The 25,488-nt window shown below is 32.6% G+C and overlaps 4 protein-coding genes across 12 annotated transcripts; 3 read left to right on the forward strand and 1 right to left on the reverse strand.

Moving 5' to 3' along the window:
* Positions 1 to 1,939: 1,939 nt before the first annotated feature.
* LOC101246025 (methyl-CpG-binding domain-containing protein 13) lies at positions 1,940 to 8,423 on the forward strand. Of its 6 annotated transcripts, none has more exons than XM_069296242.1 (7): positions 2,024 to 2,621; positions 3,769 to 3,935; positions 5,196 to 5,327; positions 5,466 to 5,561; positions 5,738 to 5,884; positions 6,580 to 6,721; positions 7,048 to 8,423. In XM_069296242.1, exons 3-7 carry the CDS (start codon positions 5,304 to 5,306, stop codon positions 8,208 to 8,210), a joined length of 1,572 nt encoding a protein of 523 aa, XP_069152343.1. In that variant the 5' UTR covers positions 2,024 to 2,621; positions 3,769 to 3,935; positions 5,196 to 5,303; the 3' UTR covers positions 8,211 to 8,423. The 6 variants fall into 6 exon arrangements, with proteins under 6 accessions (XP_004234378.1, XP_069152343.1, XP_025886193.1 ...); XM_026030408.2 differs by lacking the exon at positions 2,024 to 2,621 and adding an exon at positions 2,624 to 3,071; XM_069296243.1 differs by lacking the exon at positions 2,024 to 2,621 and adding an exon at positions 2,650 to 3,071 and having other exon boundaries at positions 3,696 to 3,935.
* A 1,500-nt stretch (positions 8,424 to 9,923) lies between these two features.
* On the forward strand, positions 9,924 to 15,488 carry LOC101245330 (protein phosphatase inhibitor 2-like). 4 transcript variants are annotated; one of them, XM_069294816.1, is made up of 6 exons: positions 10,104 to 10,158; positions 10,278 to 10,349; positions 10,650 to 10,704; positions 11,127 to 11,242; positions 14,204 to 14,377; positions 15,045 to 15,488. In XM_069294816.1, the coding sequence occupies exons 3-6, from the start codon at positions 10,700 to 10,702 to the stop codon at positions 15,257 to 15,259; spliced, it is 510 nt and encodes a 169-aa protein (XP_069150917.1). In that variant the 5' UTR covers positions 10,104 to 10,158; positions 10,278 to 10,349; positions 10,650 to 10,699; the 3' UTR covers positions 15,260 to 15,488. The 4 variants fall into 4 exon arrangements, with proteins under 4 accessions (XP_010317584.1, NP_001317281.1, XP_069150917.1 ...); XM_069294815.1 differs by having other exon boundaries at positions 10,114 to 10,162; XM_010319282.4 differs by lacking the exon at positions 10,278 to 10,349 and having other exon boundaries at positions 9,924 to 10,158.
* Positions 15,489 to 15,506: 18 nt separating this feature from the next.
* On the forward strand, positions 15,507 to 16,481 carry LOC101245032 (uncharacterized). The gene has a single exon (XM_004234326.5). It carries the CDS (start codon positions 15,711 to 15,713, stop codon positions 16,320 to 16,322), a length of 612 nt encoding a protein of 203 aa, XP_004234374.1. The 5' UTR covers positions 15,507 to 15,710; the 3' UTR covers positions 16,323 to 16,481.
* A 3,104-nt stretch (positions 16,482 to 19,585) lies between these two features.
* On the reverse strand, positions 19,586 to 21,779 carry LOC101244747 (uncharacterized). Its single transcript, XM_004234325.5, has 3 exons — positions 21,383 to 21,779; positions 20,236 to 20,318; positions 19,586 to 19,964 (listed from the first exon to the last, which is right to left on the reverse strand). The coding sequence occupies exons 1-3, from the start codon at positions 21,618 to 21,620 to the stop codon at positions 19,893 to 19,895; spliced, it is 393 nt and encodes a 130-aa protein (XP_004234373.1). The 5' UTR covers positions 21,621 to 21,779; the 3' UTR covers positions 19,586 to 19,892.
* Between the last annotated feature and the right edge of the window lie 3,709 nt (positions 21,780 to 25,488).

Below are 25,488 nucleotides of genomic sequence, written 5' to 3' on the forward strand. Positions count from 1 at the left end.
TTGTAACGCTTTAGGGAAAAAAAATAAATATATCGTCGAACTATCGTAAATGATATGCAAATACCCTCCGTCATACTTTAGGAACGTTGGTGCCCCTGCCGTCAAAAAACTAGAACATATATATCATTTATATTAACGGATATATACGTGTCATAATCTTATCCATCGATCCGACATCGAATCGATGGATTAGATTGTGCCACGTGTCCCTATTTAATCTTCTGTTGAAGTGAAGGGCATATACGCTATAGTTTTTGGATGGCAGAGGCACCAATGTCCCTAAAGTATGACGAATGGTATCTGCATATCATTTACGATAATTCAGGGGTATATTTGTCCATTTTCTCTACACTCTATGATGATATTACAAATAAGGATACTTAAATAATAAAAAATATGTCAATTAAGAAGAAAGTCAAATTATTAGCCTCAAACTTTTTATCACAAAAGCATGAAGTAAAAAGATTGATTGTCCATCAAAAGTAACTTGAAACATTTTTCTCTTGTCTTCTTCTTCAAACCTATCCAACAACACTTGATAATTCATACCTTCTTTATGAATTTATTATATCTAGTTGAACCTATTGATATTGTCAAATGATTTTGTTTTGCCTGTCGCATCGGTAAATGCCTTGAAACAAACTCTTCATTCAATTTATGGTCCCAACTATATTGCCTTCCATGTGTCTTCTTTTGCTTTTGTTTCTTCCACTTCTTTTTTGCCTTGGTGATATGTCCCCTTCCCTAACTACTCTATCAAAGCATATGACCAACATTGTCTTCCTCATCTTCATCAACAAAATCCTCACCCAAATCAATTGTATTTGACACTAAGACGCCTGACTCATTCTTTTTTGCTAGTACACATTTAGGCACAAATACGAAAGTTTTTGGACTTAATTTGCTATTCAAAGTAGGCGGTGAAACTTGTTTTTCTTGGATCAAATCGTTCTCATTCTCTATTAATCTTACTTGCTTTTCAGTATAAAAACATCAAAACTATTTGAACATAATAGGTCTCTTGAGGCATTATAAATATATATCTTGCCTCTTTTTACTGTCATGAAAATTCTCAATCCGACTCTTTTCATTACATGAAAAATTATTTTGACTAAATATTCCTAAAAAAATTTAATATCATTATTTTTTCAAAAGACATAATTAAAATATTTTGTGATAGGGAAAAAGAGAGGATAAGCTAGTAGTTAGGGTGGGGTGGGTGGGTAAGGGGGGGGGGTTGGATTTTTACTTATTAGGCCTACTAAGTACTAACTATGGATAAAGGAGAAAAAGTGTAACTGCAACTTAACGTGACTTAAAAAGTAGTTAAGGATTTATAATTGTTTAGATAGAGATACTAATTTTTTTTCATTTGTATTTACAAAAAAACAAAGTAATTTTCAATTATGTAAAATTTGTAACATTTGATGTTCCTAATAATTGTATCACTTGAGGTAAAAGAGAGAATTCTTTTTGACAAAATTTGAACCATTCAACTAATTTGTTATTGAATAAAATAAATTATTCTTTTCTTTGTGGGTCCTTTTTGTTTTTTTGTCTTTAAATATCAAACAAACAAACTTTTTTTCTTTGTGATCTTTCCTTCTTTTTTTTTTTGGTCAAATCATTTAAATGCATTCACAGGGTTAATATGTTATTTTAGAAATAATATTCATAAAAAAAATTATGATGCTAAAATGAGGATATATAATTCATCAATAAATATTTGAATCATTGAATTAAGTCGTACAAAATATATAATAATAAAATATAAATTCAAACTAGATAAATCATAATATATTTTTTTTATTTAATTTTATTCCAGATGTTTCCGAAGGACTTGGGAAGTTGTGGAAAGGACAAATATATCAATTTCAATTTATGAAACGATTATTTAATTAGTTAAAATTATTTAAAAAATATGTTTTATAAATTGAGACGATAAATAAAAGTCTTTTTATAACTAATACCAAACTGACTCATACAGTTATACATCAGATTAGTATTATGAGACTGAAACTTCGAACCGACCATCCACTGACTTTGTACAGCTGCTGCGTTAATGGAGCTGAGATAAAGGCCAAAAAAATAAAAAAAAAGAACCAAGTGTGAAAATACACCTAACATTAACTAGTAGAGTTTTTCTTTTTCTTCTTTGTTTTTTGGATTTAGAAGGATAGGATTAAAGAATCGTCATCATAAAGATCAATGACATTTTGGTTTGCCTCAAATTGCAAGTTTTTTTGAAATCGAGAGAGAGTTTGGCAGACACGTGGTATTTGTCTGGTTCTGTAACCCCAACCCCTTAACCCCATGATGTCCCCATTTGCCCTACTCTGTAAGTAGAGTCAAAGAAAAGAGAAGACAACACAACATAGTGGTGTGACTGGTGTCCTCCCCTTAAGTATACACACACTTTTTTGTAAAAGGGGTAGGACAGTTCTTGGCAAGATTTGATTTTTATTTGGTTTTCTTGTTTTTTTGGGGTACTTGGAGATTGATTTGGATTTGTGGGGTTAGTTGATAATTTAGGTGAGATGGGGAAGAAAAGGGGTTTGCCCAATTGGGTTCCTGATGGGTGGAAGGTGGAGGTTAGAACACGCAAAGGAAAGAAAGAAAAGGTGCTTTCTTGTTCATTCCTCTTTTCTTAATCTTATATTTGTTTTTGTTTGTATTTTGCTTGTGGGATGATAAGACTGATGCTTTGTTCTATTCATTTCTGATCTTCCATTGCAACTGTTATTCTTGGCTTAATCTGTAGTAATATTATACAAAACCACAACTTTGCTTCCCATAACTATTTACCTAATTGAGTAAATAAGGGCTACTACTTTGTTTCTTCTCCTTGTTTGATAAATGTGCAAGCTTGATGCCATGCTTCATCTGTATAGACAAACTAGGCAAAGTAATTGAACTTAGTAAGGGATATTTTGTTGTGCTGCATGCAAGCTGATCCAGACATCACTTTCAGAAAAAAAAAAAGGGGGGGGGCATGTTTTGGGAGTTAGTCTTCTTGCTCTAAACAAGGTTTTAACTGAAGAGGTGCTGGTTTGCTTTTGTGGCTGAAGTAGGTAAAGAATTCAACATGCACTTGTTTCTTGAACCTTGTAATGCCTGGATAGTATACGTATATGAAATGTCCTAGTTCTAGTGATTGGCTTAACTTTCGTATATAGCTTGTCATGCATTACTTTTCATCTCCAGCCAGTAATTGTCTCTGGCTGAAGCAATAACAGCCATGCCTCAGTTCCAAGCTAGTTAGGGTAGGCTATATGAATCTTCACTGGCTATGTTACTCCATTTAAACTCTTCTCAGGCTGTTTGTGGCTTATGACTTTCTTTAACTCCATTTTTACTTTTGAGGGGAGTGGTTGGGTAGGTGGTGGTCTTGTGGAGTCGTAGTAGTATGATATGTCAACCATTGCATGTGAAGTTTAGTGAGGCACCATTTTGACTTGGTCCTCAACTGTTGTCTCCTATATTGTAAGGATTAAATTCCCTTTGTTAGATTAAATAATGGATTGGATAACATAGTTTTATGTTCACAAGCCGCGTGTCTTGTCCTTGGAATGATGCTAGTGGTTCTCACATCTGATGCTTTTGTTTTTTCTATGTTCACAAGCCGCGTGTCTTGTGCTTGTAATGATGCTAGTGGTTCTCACAGCTGATGCTTTTGTATTTTCTATGTTCACAAGCCGCGTGTCTTGTGCTTGGGATGATGCTATTGGTTCTCACAGCTGATGCTTTTGTATTTTCTATGTTCACAAGCCACGTGTCTTGCGCTTGGAATGATGCTAGTAGTTCTCACAGCTGGTGCTTTTGTATCTTCTATGTTCACAAGCCGCGTGTCTTGTCCTTGGAATGATGCTAGGTTATCACATCTGATGCTTTTGTAGTCTCTATGTTCACAAGCCATGTCCTTGGAATGATGCTAGGTTCTCACATCTGATCCTTTGTTGTCTCTATGCTTTTATGCACAATAGTAACATATATATATATAGTAAAAAAATTCGATGAGACTGTTGCTCGACACCCCTTCACTCAACGTGGGTCCACCCTTGGGAGAGAGAGTGGTTGAAAAATGGCTTTTAAAAAAACTGTTTTTGGAAAGAGAAATGACAGTGAATCTGATGTGGATGGCTTGTCAGCTATACCTAATTGACTTAAATCTTGTTGTCTCGTGGGTGGTAACAAACTAATAATTTCACTTCGGACAATGATAGGGGGGTCATAAGATTCCTACAAGGTTCGGTGTGTAGTTAGAAAAATAGGGACAAATTAGAGGGGTTTTATGTTCCCCTATTTAAATTGTTGCTAATATTGTTTATATGTTCTTTCCCCGCAAATTCTGTCTGCTAGCATCTTATAATTGAATTTCAGCCCTCAAACTGTTTGTATATCTTAAAACCTTAGCCCCATAATCCTCAAATTTTCTTTTCCCATTCACCACATTGGTATTATGGTGCACATCTTAAAGATGTATTTAATCTAAGCTTTGATCTCTAACATTGATGTGTATTTATGTTGATTGATTCTGGTGATTTTCTATTCGTTTTTGGAAGATAAGGTCCCTATTGTGCTTTTGGTGTTTTAAGAATAAGGAGATGCCTGTGAACCTAACATTCCATTTTGTTTAAAATGTGGAGAAAACTTAAGATTCTTTGAATAGTGTGTGGCAGGAAGTCAGCGCAGATTCAGAGCCTGCTATCTTATAACCCAACTTGTAGAATTTTCCTTGTGAGGACCATTTTATCTTTGCCAAAATGGACAAACTACATACTGCAATCTGTGCTTTTAATAGAAAATACCATGTTTGGAAATTTTGCTTGAATGCGATGCCATTATAAATTCTCTTTTCCAGAAAAAGTGAAGGGAAAGGATGAGTTTTGTTTATTCATTAAGAAACTGTGTAGTCCTATAACGGCTCTACCCGTCATATCCATGCCAACCTAGTTTCCACACCACCACTTGCAGTTTTCCTTGTTGTGCTATGTCTTCTTCCTAATGCGCAGCAGCACACATTAACTGCTTCATAGTCCTGTGAGTGCTTTCTGCTCTTCCACCTTAAATCCATATATATTTTTAAGAACAGAAATGTGAAAACAATAATATGGTTATTCCTCTCCTCCTTGCTGGTTCCTAACCACTACACTGCACTTCCGTATTTCTGACTGTATCTATTGTGTTTATTGCAGTGGTATATTGATCCCTCAAAAGGACTCAAATTCTGCTCCAAGGCGGACGTTCTTCACTATCTTAGCAGTGTTGACAGTAATTGTTCTAAGAGTTCTAATACGAAGGAAATGGAGAATAAAGGCACCAATAAGGTCTTATTGGTTAATTTATATATTTTCTGCCAATGTAGTGCAACCTTCTTTTCCCCCTTTTGTGAGGGGAACCTCCTTTACATGAAGTTCTCTCCTTTCGTATTGGCCCTTACAGTTTCTCTGTTTCCCACGATATAGTGTTTTATTGAGAAGACTGCATCAGAAGGGTTGCCACCAGGATGGATTAAGGAATTGAAGGTCAGGAAAAAGGGACGCAAAATCAGGAAAGACCCGGTACTAACTCCCTCGTTTCTTTTAATATTTTAATACCTACCAGCTTAGCAATTAGCCAATTACTGGAATATGTTTCCCTGACCTCTATTTTAAGTTCAAACTTACTCCGTGGTTTCTCTTTCAGTTGCATTCTACTGGAAATATGTACTTATGTGATCACTTAATCGCCTTTGCAGTATTATATTGATCCTGTCAGTGGACAAACTTTCCGCTCTTTGAAGCAAGTTTCTCGGTTCCTTGAAACTAGAGAGCCAGGAAGGTTTGAATCCAAGCCCGATGATAAATGTCCTGACACATTAGAACTTGAAGAACCTTCTTCTTTGGTAAGTGCAAATGTCTTTCGCATGTTCATTCTCATTTACGGGTATTATCCTTTACTTTGGTGGTTAAAAGTTCATAGATAATCACAAGCTAGTAAGAATCCAAGAAACTCCTGTTTACAATGATTTCTGGTGGTAATTAGTAAGTAAAGAAAGATGGTATCAGAGAAAATTAAATTGTATGAGGAAATACACTTCAAATTACTGATTTATATCTCTGTTAGTGGAAGTGGTGGTATTTGTATTTTTTCTATAAGGTGGCCATAGAAAAGTAAGTTCTGTTCATAGCCTGCAAATCTTATTTAGACATCTATGAGCAAATTGTGATGTTGTGGATATTAGCTGATCTAACTCTGAGGGGAAGCCTCCAAAATTAGAATTGTTTTTTTCTGTCTTCTTCTCATGCTAAACGATTGTTGGTGATTTCAGATCTGTAGCATCATCTGGTCTCCTTTCCTTTATAAAACTAGCGGAGATCAGACTCTTAGTACAGTACATTCTTCATCAAATAATTTAATTTCATGACCTCCTTTTGTTATAATCATTTGAAGCCATTTGTTTGTACTCCCATTGCATACAGGGCACACTCCCACACATAAAACTCATTAGGAAGACTTCAAACCACTTAGCCATGCTTCATGTTCTCCACGGTAAATCTTGATGTACTAATCTTTTTGTTTGTTTCTGGTATTCACTAGTTTCCTGCTGAAGCTGACGAGCAGATATCACTAGACTGTGATGCATCTTGCAAGGAAGTTAATTCGAACCAGAAGCTGAAGTTGGGTGCTGAACATATGGCACATTCCAGTTGTGTAGAAGGCAGTATGTCATCCTGTGAAGGTATTGCTCACAATTGTAGACTTCTAATGTTTCTGTTTCATATGGAGTATTTAAATGCTTTATTTATGCTCTTAAATCATCTATTTATTGTAAGTTCCTTTCCATTCCTCTGATACAGATTTCCTTGTGAATTCAGAAGTAATTTGTTGCTGAAACTCTTGGGGAAATGCTTTTAATATGTTAGAATTGAAATTCATTTGATACTGCAGCCTCTAGATGGGTCAAATAGATAATTATTCATGTCATCAAAATTCAATTACAGCCTTCAAGTGATATGAAGTAGTTTATCAAAATGAGTGATTCTAATTTGGTGAGAAATATTGCAGGTTTAGGAGATGCTGTAGCAGAGAATGCGGCAGAGGAGAAAATTGATAAAGTTGTTTCAGATCCTGCTATTGAAGAACATCGAGAAAAGGACGATGATGGGGAAGTTGTCTCGAATACTGTTAGTGGAGGACATCAAGAAAAGGAGGATATTGGTAAAGTTATCTTGGCTACAGCAAGTGGAGAGCATCAAGAGGAGGATGATGATGGTAAAGTTATCTCGGCTACAGCAAGTGGAGAACATCAAGAAAAAGAGGATGATGGTAAAGTTGTCTCGAAAACTGTAAATGGAGAAAATCAAGACAAGCCATCACTAGACGGAGTGGAAAAGCATGACCAGAAAACATTTCAACGGAAAAGAAAAAAGGGTATGAACATGCCTAGCAGAGCATCAAAACGGCTTGCTGGTATTAAAGCTGATACATCTCTTAAGCTCCAAACAAATGATCAAACCCAGCTAACTTCAGTTAGACAGCAGGAGGGGACACAAGCTGCCACCTCCGATAACCCTTTGAATTTTACTAATACCAGTAAGCATGTTGCAAGTACAGTAACTGGTATAACCATCAACAAGAAGGTAGAAACTGGGAATCTGACCATTAAAAGGAAACAACATCTTGTTACTTCACCACAAACGGAGGGAGAGAAGAAGCCTTCTCCAGCTGAACCTGCAAAAACTGTCCTTGCTAGCTGTGATGTCGATAAGAAAGGTGAAACAGCTCTTGAATCATCTTTAAGTGATCTTTGGACGGACCCGTGCATAGAATTTGCTATAAAAACTCTAACCGGTACAATTCCAGTCATAAACGAAAAGAAACTGGATGAGATCCCGGGTTCTAGTTCTAGCAAGCCCTCTGTTAATACTCCTTCCTCTGTGGGCTTACCTTCTGATGAAATATGGGCAGATCCTTGCTTCATGTTTGCTGTCAAGACTCTTACTGGTGAAATACCGATAGGGGACGAGTTATGCTCTCAGAAGATAGTCCAGCAGCAATGCACTTCATCACCAAACATCAGATTTGAAGAGTTTGGCCAGGCTAATCTACCGCGCTATGCAGCACCAGAAATGTCTTCATACAAGCAACAGCCTGCAGTAGCCCCTAATGCATACCAGAATCGTTGGTTCGCTAAATTCGGTTCTCATCGGCCTTCACCACTTTGTTAAGAATGATCATATGGTAGATTGTAACTTAATGTTAGGAAGTTCAGCCTAGCTTGTAGTAGTATATCATTATATAAACTAAAGTGCCTGAGCTAACACAGGCTCAAATTTTTAAGCAGTAAAAACTATAATGTAAAAACATTAATCACATCTGTGTAATTTTTGTCGTAAAACACTTATATAATATAAATTTGAAAACTTTTTCAACTGAATAAATTGTTACCTAAGCTATCAAAATTATTCTAAAAAATATTTAAAAATAAAATTAGCACTTCACTTCATTGAATATGCTAATTAGAGTATCATCTTATTAACTTATATATAATATATTATAGTGGTTGTTACATTACCTAATACTTTTAATTACACAAATTAAGCTAGCGTTTGGCCATAGATATTCAAATATTTTTGGCAAATATTATTTGGATGAAAATTTGGGTGAAATTTTACCATGTGTTTGGCCATAGAATTTGAGAAACATATTTCATTTTTTTAAGAAATATGATTTATACCCATAAGTTTTAAAAACTATCAAACTAACCATAAATTTGTATTACATAGCACAATAGAAATCTCACGTAACAAGATTTATGACTTCCGCAACAAATCAACAAGAATCATTACAGTAAATATTCGTAGAGTGAAAAGGTCTTGGTACAAAGCATGATAATGAAAATACAACTAATATAAATTCGGAGAAAAAAAGAGAAGAAAACAAAAGGAAATAAATATTGCAATCACTGAAGAACATATGTTTTCTCATCTGAAAGAGTTCAACCTATTCTTTAATATAATCTTCCCACATTTTATGAACAATCTCTTCTCGATGAACTTACATTTTCGAATCAGACGATCGAGAAGATGAAGCGATGTTGTTACCCTGAGCCAGTAGTTCGTCACTTTCATCAACAACCATATCATCATTTTCATTTTCATTGAATATTCCATCACTACTTTGGTGTTCATATAAAAAATTATGCAATACAGCGCAAGCAATTACTATTTTCACTTGCATGTCACATTCATAGTTGTTCATGCCTTGTCTTAGTATTCTTAATCTACTTTTCCATGCACCGAAAGTTCTTTCAATTACATTGCGCAGAGAAGTATGTTTATAGTTAAATAGCTCTTTTCCATTCTTAGGCTCTCTTTCACTTCCTCGGTAGTCCTGCAAATGATAGCACATTCCAATGAATAGAGCTAAAAATCCTCTTGTGTTCCGTAGACCAGCATCAACAACATAATATTTATCTACCAAAATAAAATAAATGCAATTCATGTTTTATTTAGTAGCTAGTTCATTAAGACTAATTGTAATAAAGGAATGTATGAAATCAAAAGAATGCATGTAGAAGGGAGCTAATTGAATTGGTTGGTGTCAATAAATATATTATTTTTGTAAAATAAAAAGTGAAGGGTAAAAATTGAATTTCTAAAACTTTCCAAATAATGAAATTTGGCCCAAATACTAGTTTTTTCTAGTATTTGGGAATTTGGAAAATTTGCCCAAAAAATTTGCCAAATAATAAAAAAGTGTATGGACAAACAAAATTTGCCAAGTTTTTTCTCAAGTTTTAATTGCAAAATTTATGGCCAAACGGGCCCTAAGATTACGGTGTTTGTTACCTTACCTTCAAAGTTAAGACAATATTTTTAATAATTTAATTAGTTTAAGCAAATAATCTTATAAAGTCAATATTAAAACATGATTGATTTAGATTGAAATGAATTAGACAAAGAAATAAAAAATAACTCTGAATTTAATTTTACTTGCATTAACAAAATTTTAAATAATAATTAGCAATAAACTTTAATCAGTAGTGTAAGAGATTAGCAATAAATTTTAATTAGCAGTAACGATAAATATAGTATTAATATATTAATATTCTACCCGGTATTTTGTTCGGTGCTCCTCACAATGGGCTTCATGAGATCTGTTCGTCTCTTTTATGTATGTATGTATCTTCTTCGTTTAATCTTGCTTTTGGACGAATTTATTTCTTTGTTGTGCATATTCTGTGGATTTTTGTATTTGAGCGAACTGAATTTGGGGGTTTTTGGGCCCTAAAGCCACTGCTTTAGTGGCTGTAGGGTTGAGCCGCCCTCGAGGTGTATCGGAAACAGCCTCTTTGCCTACCTAAGGTCTGTGTGCGCTGTATCTTCTTGTGGATTAGTCTGTATGATGTTGTTGTTGATTATCTCAATAAGCATGTCGATTTATCATAACCTATGCAGTCTCCAGGCACTTATCATCCTTACACCTTCCAGATGATGAAAAATATTTACTTTAATCTATTAAAAACTGAGCAATTTGTGTAAATGGAGTGTAAATGTTTGTCCAAGTAGAAATTCTCAGGGGTCTTTTGGAACCTGCCATGATATTGTCTACAATGAATTCTTCTGCGTGTTTGACATGTTTATTTTCTTCTTATGTTGGTTCAGGGTAACCAGTTTAACTGCAACTGCTCGAAGGATTGAGTTACATTGAGAAAATGAAGTAATGTCTCTTCCTGTTCTGTGAATTCAGTTTATATCTTGGGCTTGCTTAAACTCAGATTTCAGTTTCTAATGAATGCCACATAGACAAGATTGAGAAAAGAAATACTGTATGCACGTATTAATTTACTGTAAGTAGACTGAATGTGCATGCTTTCTCCTGTATATGTGTTCCATGACATGTTTAATACCTTGAGTTATACTTTACCTGATCACAAGAATAAAAAATGGTTACCTTGATATATTATTGCAAGCTCAGTTATTTTTGGGTATGCATTGGTGCTAATGTTGTGTTCTCATCATGATTTTAATTTTTGTTTTATCTGTTCTTTTGAAAAAACCGGACCTATATTGGTCTGCCTGCGGTATGAGTATGGTTAGCAATGAAAATTTAATCGCTTCGAACATTTTCTGTTGGTGTAGAAGAGGACATGTAAAGTGGGATGAGGCAAATTTGGGAGAAATTGAGGCAAATAAACCGGTGAGGCAGAAAATTACTGAACCAAAGACACCATATCACCGCATGATTGATGATGATGGTATGTTCATGAAATTGACTCTTCTTTTTCTGTCTGTTTGTCTTAGTTCTGAATCTTTTGTCTCATGCAAGCTTCTTACATTGATCAAATAATGTGGTGATGAGCCCCGAATTGTCATTTTCTGCCTTTCATATGCCTATCCGTCTCTATTTAATAGCATTTAATGCCTAGCAGGCTTATAGATAGATGAAACATGATTAATGTAATAACCCAGTTTTATACACTTTTTTGTCTTCTTTTTCTTCTTTTTTCTATTTTTCTTACCCTGATGATTTATGCACTTGTTCCTTTTTTGAATAACAAAGAAATCCTTTGAGGGATAATGGCACACGGTTCCTTTTTCCCAACTATGTACTCTTTTCTACTTAAATACTAGGCTTTGTATGCGACGGGGTTCAAACCCATGACATGTGCCTAACAAATCACACATCACACATCGTGCTCTTACCACTAGACCAAAGCCCAACAGAAATATACCCATTATAATCCCACAATTGGGGGCTGGGGAGGATAGGATGTATGTAGACCTTACCTCTACCTTTGTGGGGCACTAGGCCAAAGCCCCTGGGGGATGATTTATGCGCGTACTGATCTTCTTTTCTTCCCTTTCTAGATTAGTTTCCATGAGAGGGATGATTTGTGTGGAAACATTTTAAGAAGTCAATTTGCTTCATCAATTCTTTTCTATTAAGAAGGGAAAACGGTCTGATATACTCCTCAACTTTGTCAGTTAGAGATGATATATCCCTCGTTATGAAAGTGACTCATATATACCCTTATCGATATACAAACGACTCACATATACCCCTGCCGTTACAAAATGAGCTCACATATACCCTTCATTTAACGGAAGTTAAAAATTAGTTTTAAGTTTATATTTTTTACTTTTAATTTTTTTTAAAAATTATTTAGGGGTATATATGATTCTTGTATCAAAGTTCAAGGTATATTTTAATTTTTTTCATACATGACTTATTTTTTGACTTCTTTTATTATAATTATTTGAGTTTCTTATTCTCATTTTTTTTCTTTCATTCCTTAGTTTTAAAGAAAAAAATTAAAACTATTTTTTTGTCTATATTTTATTTGATTTTTGTATTCTAAGAAAAACTTTTGGTCATCTACAATAAGTTTTAAAGAATATTAGTGAAACATAAACAAATTTGATTATCAAAATAATAATTCTAAATTAGTAATTAAAACAAAAAAAAAGTAAAAAAAAATATGTTTGACGAGGATTAAATTTACTCATATGGGATTATATTTTTTAGAAAAAAATAATAAAAAATTAGATTAAAATTATTATTTTTTTCATTTCCGTTTGAGGAGAAGGGTATATGTGAGCCATTTGTTTATAAGTAGGGGTATATATGAGTCACTTTCTTTAACAAGGGGTATATCAGCTCTAAATGACAAAGTTAAGGGGTATATCAGACCTTTTTCCTATTATGAATTAAACTTATTTGGATCATTTGGTAGTACTTCTGTAAACATCCTAAAAGTTTCTTTACATGGTGCTTATACGATTTAAATGTTTTTGTGATGCTACTGGTGCATTTTATATTTCTGTTTAATTTGATTCTCTGAAGTTTCTTACATGGGGCCAAACCTTCTATAATCTTTTGGTGGTGGAATACAAGAGTTAATACCCTTATGTTTGGGTATTTGAAGTCTTAGGGTCTGCTTCTAATAATGGCACTGATGCTTAATTTATTATTATGTACGAGAAAATTTGATTATCCAAAAGCTCCAAAAATTTCTTGAATAATTGATCTTCCAAGTAAGATTTCCGCGACTTCATCAGACACAGACATTCTGGTATTTTTTCCTTTATTAGAGTTTAATGCTCGATAGTTTATACAGTTCCTATCCTGGCACTAAGAGAATTACTGGGCACTATAATGGCATTGCGTGATTTTATTTCTCTTTACTCCTCTGTAATTCCAGTTCTTTTGCATTTGCAAGGGTCTCATTTGATATGAGTTAAGACATGATGTAGTTACTCTATCTAATTGAATTTATTAAGCAGATAGGGTTTTCTCTGTTTCTTGTTCGACTTGGGCCACATTTATCAGAAAACATGTTTCGAACTCCATTTTTAGGTTAAATATTTGGATACAAATGATGGAGTTTCACCCATTTCTTTTTACAAATTTAGCCTCCAAAAAAAGAACTATACAGTTGCACAAATTGTCATTACGTCTAAAGATGAAAATAAAAAAATACACAGTTTAAAATTTGTTGTTTTGACAAACTATTTTTGTGGTAAAAATTAATAGAATTTCTGTCAAGTTTTTTTTACTGATTTGGAGCGGAAAAGAAGAAATATACACTAAATTGGAATAAATAACCATTGTACCTAAAGAAGAAACAGAGAAAATATAAAGTTGGGGTAACATATGTCTGGTATATTAAGAGGTAAGAGGAAACACAATGAAACAAATAAGCTATTGCATATGATTATGTAGCATTAGCAGTTGGGAAGTACCTCATTTAAAAGCTGATTTTTTAATTTTTCTTCATTCTCACACGCCTAAAAGGCTGTGTATCCATGTTCGGTGCCATGTCAACATTCTGGGTGTGAAGGCTATCAAATCGTCAAGTTCGGGGTACATCATTATGTGTCCTATATGACTAGTCTTGTGTCCACTGCATGAGTTGGATTCAAGGCAACTATGTTGTGTTTTAGTTGGTTTATAGTGTATCTTCATAGATCCACCATATGAAGTTCCTATGCTGATGTGGTACTTGCTCAACATGGTTATATTGAAGAACTCATGAAGGTTCCATGTAAAGTAGCTAATAGGTAAGCTCTATAGTCCTGCTTTTTGATGGACTGATCATTCATCTGAATTTAGAGAGGATTGTTTATATTGGTCTCTGAATGATAGCTTATATTGCCTAAACCTATGCAAGTTCATTTCTTCCTCTTGACTTTTCCTGATTTCGTTGATGTGATAGGTTCTTTATCTCCTAAACGGGGTAGTTTTGAGGAAGGCAATGGTGATGCAGTACATGCAGAAGCCATACGCAGTGCATTGAATGAGATGGCTTCTTCCAGTAAGAATAAATTCCGACGGTCTGGCTGGACGTCATCTGAGGATGAAACCGATGTCATGGACCAAGATGATGCAGGTTTAGTTTGATCTTCAAGAGCTTAAAACCCAAACATATATTGGTTCATATTTCTAATTCTTATTGAATGTCTGGTGGAGTTCTTCAGGTCTACTATTTTCACATTTGTTTAATTTGTCATATGGTAAATATGCTTCTTGACATTCTTTTTGTGTCTTTTTTCGTCAACAATCTTCACTTCTCTGACAGTACGTGATCATATTGATAATCAAGGAGGGAAAAAAAAGCATTATGCTATTATATTGTTGATTCAGTTTCTTCATCCCTCCTTTTTAACTTCTTTTTCCCTTTGGGTTTTCCTACCTTTTGATTTGAAGACTTGGGGTTGGCTTGGGTGAGAGAGAGCCAAGAGGGAGGGACAGGGAGTCACCGACGTCTGAGTTGGCTAGCGTTGCAGCCAAAGGAAATTGTCTCATCCAGTAAGCTTGAATAGAACTTTCTAGTTCTGTTTTACCCTTACCCCTGTATGAATTGGGGCCTTTCAATTGATTGATTTCGCCATGCAGAGATACATGAGACAACCCTCTTTCTATTGTGGTCCTTTTTTTTCTTTTCTCAAGTGTATTTTGTTACTGGTTGAGTTTTCATTTCCACTATTCCGTAATTTGTATTTTGAATGCAAACTCAAGTATGCTCCGGTATCTGATATTTCTCTGCAATGTGATAGATTCTGGTTCAAGGAAGGTTAAAAACTTCAAGGACCACAGACGAGCACATTATGATGAGTATCGGAGAGTCAAAGAACTCCGTAAAAAGGGCGAAGAAGCATCAGACGATGAGGATCTGGTGGGAAATGATGGAAGGTCTGATTCATCTTCATCATTGAGTGCTGCTGTTAAGGACATAGAGATTAAGGAAGGTAGCATGGACACTTCTAAATAGTACTCCTCCTCCCCAAGCCTTGGAGCTCAGATCAAACCAGATGAATATTGTTGATTTTATTTTATTTTCATACTCCCTTTGTTTATATCCGTCTTACTTCTGCCTGTAACTTGTGTATTAATGATGATAAAAAAATTTCACCGGATATAATAGCAGTAGGTTTTTTCTGAGAATTTCAGTGTTAACTCACATGTTTATTATATAAAGTTCTAGAATAATTTAGTATTTATATCTCTCCTTTAATAATTTAAAGATCAAGCTAAGGTTTTTGTGTGGTTTAGAGGAAAATATATTTATGGAAAATGTTTTATAATGGTTGGTCAAAATATTTACAAATTTCTTTGGCCAGAAAAACAAGTATTTTTGAAAAGTAACGATAGTGTAAAACTCTCTTTTTTCGCGTGGAGATAAAGAGACGTTAGCCACAACTTTGGAAGAGAATTAGCGTCAAATGGCCGAATCGAACCCTAGAGAAGAATCAGCTCTACTAGCTTCAAAAATATGCGATCAGATAAGCTCCGTCTTCTCCACAAATTCCCCAAATCCAGCAGCACTAGATGTGCTGGTGCAAGAAATCGCAGATGCTGCTAACCGCAACGGCCGGGTATTCGTATACGGTGTGGGCCGTGAAGGATTGATGCTGAAAGCCCTATCGATGAGGCTTTTCCATCTCGGTTTATCATCACACTGCGTCTTCGACATGAACACTCCTCCAATTGGTCCCTCCGACCTCCTAATCGCTTCCGCCGGTCCAGGTGGTTTCTCCACCGTCGATGCGATCTCCGGAGTGGCCAAATCTAGCGGCGCTCGTGTACTGTTGTTGACAGCTCAGCCTCATTCGGGATCTTCAATGAAGTACGCGAGTGTTGTTGCTTATATTCCGGCTCAGACCATGGCTGATGATGATGCCGGTGACGGAGAGAAGGAACGGCCGCTGCTTCCGATGGGGAGTGTGTATGAAGGAGCGATGTTTGTGCTGTTTGAGATGGTTGTTTTCAAGTTGGGTGAAATTTTGAAGCAGAGTCCTGAAGCTGTGAGAGCACGCCATACAAATCTGGAGTAAGCACAAGTTATAAACATACATTTCCGTACTGTAAATCTCCGTGCTTCATGCTTAATCTGTTTGATTATACTTACTGAATTCAGTACTACGATGAACATAAATTTATATGTAAAAGTTCATGAAATTATTATAAATATGTAATGGATTTAAAAAGAAAAATAGAAACTTAAAATTGAATCCGTAGAACTAAAATCCTGAATCCGCAAGGTGATCTTTTCATGATGAGTTTTGTAGACACATAAATTGTATTGGATCAAATTCATATAAAATTTGAATCAAATTCGTGATTTTTGGGCTGAATAATTAATTTGGCCCTTTACAAATAAATAAGTCTATCTTATTAAATTCAAATGAAAGGTCCATTTGACCTTGAAGTCCAAACTCATGCCATGTGTCAAAGTGACTAGGCATTCAAAACCAACAAGGTGATGCCACGTGGCCAAATGAGGTGGTAGTTCCAGTCAAATGCAAGAATGAATAACAATGCGCTAAGTGTCAAAATGACATCATTTGGCCAATCACAAGCAACCTTGTCCACTCTCGACAACTATAATTAGAGGATAAACACGACATTTAAGGGGATCCAGAAAACTCTTCAACAAGCATTCAGTGAATTGGAGAAAGCTACAACATCAACATCAATAGTTCTTCGAAAGAGTGATCAACGGAGTTCTTCTCGGAGATCAACTTACAACGACAAAGCGCTTTTCGACGTCTCGAAGATCGACAACATCTCAAGGAGGTCTACATCATTCAACAATTCGAGAAATACTTTACTGAAAGCCCTCAAATCGTGAAAAAACTTAGGAGAGAAAATCAAAAGAACAATAGAATTGTACTCACAACGATTCGTTAATAAAAATCATTTTTTTTTCTTTTATTTATTTTGCTTACAGTCGATTTTCAACATTTATAAAAATTTGTTGCGAACAAGTTTCATTATTTGAAAAACTGTTATGCTATTCAGTTGATTGATTAATGGAATAACTGATGATGGTTAGAACAAGAACTTTGAAAAAAGTGGAATTCCTATGTGAATGGTGGCTAGAAGGATTGCTTGCGATACATATATATTTAAATTAGATTTGAAATTTTTGAATTTTTAATCTCAATAAATAAAAATTATAATAATATATACTCAACGTAATTCTATGATTGATGTTCGAAGAGAATAAAATGTATGCAATGTTATCACTATCTTGTGAAAGTAATGGTATAAAAACTTCATACACTAAAATTCACAAAATTTATAGCCATTAATTCAGCAACATAACTGGAAATACTTAAGATATACATTATTTCTTAATTTTAATTTCATTTCTTAAGCAAAAGTAAACATAACACATAAGTTGATAAAGAAAGTCAAAAAGGAGAAAACAAAAGGAAATGGCAAGTGACGAAAACTCTTGCATATGATATGTTGTGGTTAATCACTAATCAAACATCCGTAATTAAATTAAGCATGATACTTCTACTAATCACTTTTTAATTTGCCGCTAATTACGTTAGCCATGCATGTTTTTTTTTTTAAAAAAAAACATGATTTACTGGTATAAAGATAAATATTAGGCATATAAATTGTGCTTCGCATATAAATATTTATCATCTAACTATGGTTGGTGATATGTTATCCTACTTTAAATTATTTAAAATAGTATAAATATTACTTAACAACATATATAAGAATTTTCAATCAATTGTTAGGTTCTTGGCATAAGTTCCTTTGAGATCCATTGTGGGAATAAGATAAAAGATCAAAAATACTACGCGAATGCTCAGTATATAATTTTTCATTGCCGTTCATTTTACTCTAATATGTTATGTTTAAACTTTAAATCTATTAAAAATAACTTTTTTATTTTCATATAACACAGATAAATAAAGTAATGTACACATCAATCATCATCACTTTCTCCGAATTTCATATATAAAATTGTACTATATATATTAATATTTATGATTGTTATATTAGTTTGATTTTAATATTATTGTTATCCAAACTCTCAAAAAATAAGAAGTAGAAAGGTAAAAGCCAAGTAAAGCAATCGCATCACATGTGGTGTTGTTGAACCCTAAAAATATCTACATGAGAATTTTAGGCAGTCCTATAATTTTTATGTTATACAAAATTTTATTTTATTTTCAAATTCTTAATTTAATACAAAATTATATTATATTCTCAATACTAAATTGCGATAAATATTAGTATATACATAATACATATTAACAAACAATTCAAATAAAAGTGAAATCATTGATAAAACATAATTACATTATAAATATTGTATTATCATAAAATTTATTTTAAATCTTATATAAATACTCGACTTTCGAGACTATTACGTTACTCTAATGAATGTTCTATTAAAAATCGTTGTGAATAGATGAATCCCCAACGACCAAAAAAGCTACTTGGAGCAACCGTGGAGATTTTTTAGCAGAGACGATGAGTATTTTCAAACAAAAAAGTTCTTCTTTCTTATTTCTAATTTGCATGTTTGTTGCGGAGTTTGAAGGATGAGTATTTTCTTCTTTTCGATTTGTAATTTAGCAGTAACAAATAAATCAGTCCAAAGAATCATTCAAACAAAAAAGATCTTCTTTCTTCTTTCCAATTTGTATGTTTGTTGTGAGATGTTAGAAGGATGAGTATTTTCTTTTAGAAATAGAGTGAGATTACATGGTGAAAAATATGTGCAAGACCTAATTCTTTCTCTGCCAAAAAAGCAAGAAGAAGAAGGGATATTTTTTTGTTTTTCCTACTTTTGAATATATATATTTATTTCTGATTAATTGTGTCTTTTTTTAATGAAAAATACTAGTTTTACGCTCTTAACTCGTGTGTGCGTCACACATTTTTCCAAATCGCGATACAAAGTATAAGGACCTATTAGATTATTCTGCCTTTAATAATCACTCGTTGTTATGTTTGGATATAATATCTATGATCACGTAATGTGTTAAATAGATTTCAAATTTAACTCAACTTCATTCCTTAGCCAATATCGAAGATTTAACATCCCACCCCCCATCAAAACGTACAAAACTGACGAACATTAAAAATACTAGTATATTACACTACTAAATAAATTAAATTTAGTAATGGACAAATTTTGTGACTAAACATTAAGATTCATCATTAATCCTACTTAGCAATGATGAGCCGTAGATTTTTGTCAGCTATAAATAGAATAGTAATGAATCAGTAACGAAATTAGTAACTAATTTCAAATATTTTAAATAGTAATTGTCTTTTCATCACATTAAAAACAAAAACAAAAAAAATAATTATATATTTTTTTAAATAATCATTATTTTAATAGGCAGGTTAATTTAATTAAAATAAACCTGAGGAGTACTATTCCCCCAAAAGAAAGGTAAGATTAATAAAAATGAAAGATAAAAAGATCAACAACTTCTATCTACAACATACATATAAATTAAACTAAGGTGCTCATTTAGCAAGAAATATCACACTTCTTTTTTTTGACACATGATATTTCACTCCTTTTTCGACATAAGATATTTTATACGACGCAGAATATTTTATATATCGAACTATTTTTTTTTTTAATTGAGAGGAACACTAGGGTGACCATCAGCATCCTTATCTCCTCTTCCATGCTTATATTGTGGGACCACCTGTAACCATATAATACATTAGATATAATTAATATCTACTAATATTAATTAATGACTTATCCTAATAGTAGAATTTAATAATATTCATTGGTGGATATATAAGCTGTCATATTGAGCTAGATCAAAGTACGTGGCAATTTATTATTTTTTAATAAAAGACACTCAATAGGACATATTTATTGAATGTTTTCAAATATGTGGGGAAAGGTTGATAAAATATTAATGTATGATATGAATAATATTAATAAATAAATAAATAAATAAAACAAACCTGATCTTGTGAGGAAATGATGGATGACATTCTTCTAGTTTTTTTCTCAACATCTATTCTGCTTCCGCTGCTCATGTTGATATCTTATAATATAGTTTTTGCAACATTTATACAAAAAAAAAATATTAGTTCAAAGGGAACACTTTTTTTTTTATGTATTTATTTCAGCTACACATGTAACACACGTATTTAAATATAATGTACTGTATCTATGTATATACGATTTGCGAAAGGAAAAAATAAAATACATATATTTAGGGCAATAGATGAATTTAAGGTAAAAGATACGTTACTTGGCTTGAATTATATATGTGTGTTAGAGAGAGAAGAAAAAGACTATTGCTACGTACCCTATGACGATAAAAAAAAATATCTCTTAGTAAATAGCAGTTTTTTTGTTTTAACCTGTTTGTTTATGGTTATGATTTGATAAGTAATTTAAGAAAATAAATAAAATTTTATATTTTATCTTAAATGTGTAAAGTATACTAAAATATTTTTAAATTTTACTATCTTAAACGTGTCATTAAAAAAGTTAAAATTAAAAAATTATCAAAAAAAATAGAAAATCATTCCTTTTTCTTAAACATACTAAAATGAAAAATAGAACTGAGAGCCTATTTTATCTGTGTGGTTCAATTTCTGATGATCACTAATTTTCAATCGCACAAAAAGTATCCAATTATTTTAATTTTTTTGAACGAAGCAAAAACCCCATTTAATTAATTAGCTTGCACTTTTATCCCTTTGGATCTTCTAAAAAATACCACAAAACACAAATTAAATTATGCGTAGACCCATCTCCGGATCTAATCCGGAGTTCGGTAAAATTCAAAATTTTAAAAATTCTATCGTATTAAAAATAAATATAAGTAAATATTTTATATATATACGTTTCAAAATCAACTCAATCTCGCGAAAATTTATATAATATATATATATATATATATAATAATAATATAATTCCAGATCTGTTTCCTCGCAGATTGCAGGACTAGTATGTACAATATTTTTTGCGCACACATTACTAGTACAGCATGCAACGAACTTCTGTTAGCCGAAGGCTAGCTAAATAGCTTTCGGCTAACTAACATACTTTAATAATTTACTATTAAATAAATTAGGAATAATTTTTTTGTTCAGTTACCTGAGGTAGAAAATCTGCGTCGTCTTTCTTTAGGAGTATCAAGGGTTGAATCTGTACTATCGGGCAAATGGCGGTCGAGCGGAAGAATAGGGGCGGCGTTACTATTATTCTCCAGCAAAGTTTGAACAAAAGAAGCTTCAATTGAATTCAGAAAATGAACATGCCTTTCATTAGTCCAATACAAACTGTTACTCGACGATTCGTATTTTCCTTCAAAATCCTTCTTCTTCGGATCCATATATATATATATGAACTGAGTCGATCTGTAATTGTTCTCCGACCGGTGCTGCCGTCGGAAATGTGAAATTCCGGGCCGGTGTATTGCCGGAAGACCACCAGGTGGGTTGATCTGTGTTTTTCGCTTTTTTGTTCTCTCTATTAAGTTTCGAATGCCAATTAGGATATTTTGGGGCTTTTTATATGATTGTTATATCTTTACAATTGTACTGACGAGTGTGGGGTACAATATATCATTGTCAAACATTTCACCCACTATTAATAGCACGACTTATTTCGTCTCTCGATACAAATTATGCTGAAAATTAATTATTCGTTACATATGTATTTAATAATAGTGCATAACTACATGAATATTTGAAGATTTTTTTTGCGATAAATATTAAAATATTAGTAATATTAAATTTTATATCAGTTATATAATACACGTGAAATGTCAAATAGAATGAAAATTTAAAATACATGTATGTTTTTTTCTTAGTTTTTTTTTTATTTTTGAAGTGTGGATATATTGCATTGATGAGACAGAGAAAAGGCAGAGAGTGCTTAAATATTTGTAGCAAAATTTGAATATTGCATGAGAAAAATTGGTTACATGTTGCAATCCATCCCTTGTAGACGTGCTAGTATCTTTTTTGTACAAAATTAATTACAATCTGTTGCTTGCTCACATCACTATAAGAAGTTTTATGATTTTCTGGGTACGGTTTCTTTTAAATGACAAATGAACCTGCATTCGTTATTTTCTGGGTGTGTTTTGAATAACTCACTTCGACTTATAGTTCGTAATAATATATATATAAGACAAATTTGATGTGACGAGCTTGATCAAATAAATATGCAAAGAATACTAAACTTGGGATCCCTTATTTACTTGACCATCGTTTTCGGATTAATTAAACTAGGATAAAATTAACAATGATAATCTCAATTTACGAGTATTTCAGAAACCATGAAGAGCATGAAGCACATTCTATGTAGTGGTGCAAGTGTAACGAAACATTACACAATGAATTCAAAATATCTTCTTTCTTTTTCTTACTTGATGTTTAATATCTGTATTGAAACTCGATTATATTTAAATTGTGTATTGCACCTACATTTTGGAGACGTTGCTCTTAGCGTATTTTTTTTTAAATTTTTAAATTTAAAATCTCTAATTAAAAATGACGCATAAAATCTCAACTATCTGATCATACTTTATATCAGTGAATTAAAAATATCGATAGAATACATTGAAATTCGATTATATTTAAATTGTGTATTGCAACTACATTTTGGAGACGTTGCTCTCAGCGTAATTTTTTTTTCATACCCTACGTTTAAATTCAAAATCTCTAATTAAAAATAACGTATAAAATCTCAACTATCTGATCATAATTTATATCGACGAGTTAAAAATATCTATAGAATAAGACATAGTAGATATTTAATTTGTTAAAGAGGGGGTATCATGAAAGAATCCCTTACCGAATCGTCAAAAGTGCAGAAAAAGAAAATTTGTACACCTTTTATTATGTTGACGATGACGATAGATCAATCGAAGGTGGGGGATATTGTTATCCACTACAACTTCTTTGATTTTTTTTGTTTGTCATTATCAACAACATGATGGCAAATTTAAAATTTTGTAAATTTTAACCTCAAGTTATTAATATAGTAATTGATTTTATGATTAAAATATTTAATAAATTTCTTTACATTTAATACATTGCAAGGGGGAATATTACACGGATAAACAAACATATATTCCCTCTGTCCCTTTTTACTTATCCATTTTTGAATTGGTATATCTATTAAGAAAATAATTAATGACGTAGTGAATTTACCATTTTACCCCTATTAATTATAAAGTGGATGAAAAGTTCTACATTTTTCAAAATAATTAGTCATTTAATTGTGGGTATAATAGGTAAAAAAAATTGTTCTTTTTTTATTTATAAATGGACAAGTAATTAGGCATAACTATAAAAGGAAAAGTGGACAAGTAATTAGGGACGAAGGTAGTACTAGTTAATTAGTTAACATAACTATGATTTGAATTAATTACCGCTCACAACTTGATTTTAGTTGTAATTGCACCGTCTCTCTCTTCTCTTTCTATTTCTCACCTCTTTCCTCTTTTATATTTATACAAATATAAATTACTATACATATGCACAGTGATTTTAGGTCTGAATTAAAGGAGTTATTGAAGTGAAACAATGTGTCAATTCACCACAAAAAAAAGTCATTAACATGGAGTTACTAATTGAATCACTAGAACTTTTAGACATGGTTTTAGGTCTGAATTGAAGGAGACGATAGATAGATGAAAATTTGACTAGGAAATTATGACCAACACACGATAGATTTGAAATTTGACAAGGTCGTCGCGACGAAGACGAACTTGAATCCCGACGAACGGGAGACGACTAGGGTTCTGGTGTGTGAGATATTTGGGTTACTATTAATTTGAGTGCTTTAATTAGGATTCTTTTTTATGGGGCGGGTTACAGGTTATGGGTTAAAAAAATGGGTCAAACGAGTAGTATAATAGGATTATGATACGTGTAACAAAATAGGGGTCTGTTAGTGAGAGGGTTATATTTGTACCACTAATTGGACGGTAGGGATATATGTGTACGCATAGTATAACGGAGGGTATATACTTACCTTTTATTAAAGTTCGAGGGTAAATTCGTCTCTTTTCCCTTCATATTTTGTCAAATTTAAAACCAAACTGAAATTTACAAACCAAACCAAACTGATCGAATGCCCAACCCTATTTCTGATAATCAGATTAGTCCGTTCAATGATAGAATCGCGACTCACCTCTAAAATGGGTAGAATAGCTGAGAAGAAATAAATATAAAAATTACTCTCAGAGTAATTAAATTGAAATTTACTCATATAATAGTAAATTAGAAATTTACTAAAGCAAAAGGCACATGGCAAAGTAAACTTGGAGTTTTGCAAATACTAATAGTTTTATTAGTTGGCATGAATAATTTGGTCATCCCAAAGATGTGGATACTAAGTAATAGACATACATTGAAGAACTAGATGATTCTTTAAGAATTCTTTTTGTTTCTTGTTTTCATGATAAGATGATTGATCAACTAATGTTGGGACTAAACTTCTAAGTTCTGAAAAGTATCAAAGGTGAATATGAGCACGTTCAACTATCATGTGATATGATAAAAAGATGTATCTATAAGATAATCACATGTATGCTTGTTGTCAAATTGTAGTTTGACATTTGCAAAATTGTTTGTGCAAAATAATTGAGTTAAGAGCACAACATTCAGAATATGAAATCAAGATAATTCATCTTGATAATATTGATAAATATTAAAGATGATGTACATTAAATGTTTCAGATAGTGAAATCATTGCTTATGAAAATAAAGTTTCGTGTGTTAATCTAAAATATGAGGAAATTTTCTTTAAATTGATTTATGGTCATGGACGAAATATTTTTCATCTGATTATTTTGATAATGTACTATATAATCAATGAATATACAATGATGCACAAAGATAGATTTTCCAAAAGATTGAGATATATGTTAGTTTGTCTAACATAAAGGAGAGATTAGAAGCAATACAAGAGTTGTAAATATTCCTCCAAGATGTCCCTTAAGGATAGAGTCTACGAGATACATTAAAGAATGATAGACTAATTGAATCCAATAGTAAAATAATCCTTGAAAAAGGGAGGATCAAAAAATCAAAATGATCATAATAAGAAGACAATGTACTCTTGAAGAGCTTATGACATAACACTTCATAAGAGGGCTACGTCCCTGCAAATAATGAAGTGATGAGATCTCAATAAATTATGTCGTATTGTGAATTGATACAAATGATATATTTTTGACGATATCT

Source organism: Solanum lycopersicum, chromosome 3 (assembly GCF_036512215.1).
Source record: "Solanum lycopersicum chromosome 3, SLM_r2.1".
NCBI classification, from domain to species: Eukaryota; Viridiplantae; Streptophyta; class Magnoliopsida; order Solanales; family Solanaceae; genus Solanum; species Solanum lycopersicum.